Source organism: Otolemur garnettii, unplaced genomic scaffold, assembly GCF_000181295.1.
Source record: "Otolemur garnettii isolate 467f Iridium unplaced genomic scaffold, OtoGar3 scaffold00046, whole genome shotgun sequence".
Taxonomy (NCBI): domain Eukaryota; kingdom Metazoa; phylum Chordata; class Mammalia; order Primates; family Galagidae; genus Otolemur; species Otolemur garnettii.
Window position 1 is genome coordinate 2,604,307 of NW_003852441.1, and position 1,356 is coordinate 2,605,662.

At 36.9% G+C, this 1,356-nt stretch overlaps 1 protein-coding gene across 1 annotated transcript in view; it reads right to left on the reverse strand.

The window, feature by feature from the left end:
* The window catches only part of ZSWIM7 (zinc finger SWIM-type containing 7), a 17,874-nt gene that overhangs the window by 7,550 nt on the left and 8,968 nt on the right, over window positions 1–1,356 (reverse strand). The window contains exon 3 of the mRNA XM_012806019.2: window positions 911–1,013. Within this exon, the coding sequence (XP_012661473.1) occupies window positions 911–1,013 (103 nt within the window). The remainder of the gene's footprint in view (window positions 1–910; window positions 1,014–1,356) is intronic.

The following is a 1,356-nucleotide window of genomic DNA, read 5'->3' on the forward strand; positions in this document are numbered from 1 at the left end:
TGCCAGTGCCCTACCCCTTTGAGCTATAGGTGCTGCCCTAATAAACACTTAACAACAATTTTTAAAGACCACTTATGACAGATAGCTCTAAGCATGTAGAAGGACATCAAAATGCATTTTGGCTTCTGCTTGCAAGCAAAAGATAATAAACAAGATGAAAATGTCAAAAATGTACTGGGGAGAGGGAGCACCTCTATTATCAAACTAACGGAAAACAAAAGTTGCCTCTGTGCTCCACGAAACCTGAACTACGAGCCTCTCCACACTGTTGCTGGTTCTACAAGCTGCCACTACGTAGAGTTAACAGGCCACCTTAATCTTATCTAAAATGCCTGGAGGACATTATGTTAAATGAAATAAGCCAGATAGGATCTCACTTATATGTGGAATCTAAAGAAAGTTGAACTCATGGAACTAGAAATATCAGAAGTCTGGGGAATGGGAGGAAGAGTACAGGGAGATGTTGGTCAAGGGGTACAAAATTTCACTTGGAATAAATTTAGGAGATCGATTGTACATCATGGTGACTAATGAAAATTGCCAAGAAAGTGGATTTTGACTGTTTTCAGCACAAAACACAAGGATGTGAGGTAACAGATATGTGAGCTTGTTTTAATTATCCCACTAGATTTACACATTTCAAAGGTCATGGCCCCTTTTAACAATGAAATACATTGTGGCATAAGGAAGGTTGAAAACCAATGTGTTACATGCTATGAATATAAATACTTTTTGTCATTTAAAAATAAATAAAACTCTAATATGTTAATTTTACTCAGTTGCTCAAAAACTTGTCAGTAGTCCAGGAAGTACTTAAAGCTGGTCACCAGCTTCCTTAGAGATTCAAGAAACCGTTTAGTCTTAAGGGGTTTATATCCTGAGATCACCCCCGAGATTCACACACTTCTACCTGGTAAACACGCCTTCCACTAGGTGATGAGATTAAGGTGACAGACCGTCGATCAACAAGGTCCAAGGCCTGGATGGCTGATGAGCCAAAGACAAACTTCAGCCTAGAAAATAAAAACACTTCAGATTAGAAGGCCTGACCTCAAAGTAACTTCAGTAACTTGACCCAAAGGATCATCATCCTTAATATTTTTAAAAAATTCATTTTAATTTGGAAAAAAAATTATAGCAAAACCTGTGGACGAGCTTGCTCCCCAGAGTGAGAGTAAATAAATAACATTTATTAACATTAATAAATTAACATCTTATTCATATATTTCAGATCTTCCTGGATTTCTTTTTTTTTTTTTTTCTTCACTAACCTATCTCTATAATAAGCCCCAAATGAGTAAAACTAAGATCCAAGGAGACTGCCTGCATTCAGCACAGATTGACTCTTAATAGATA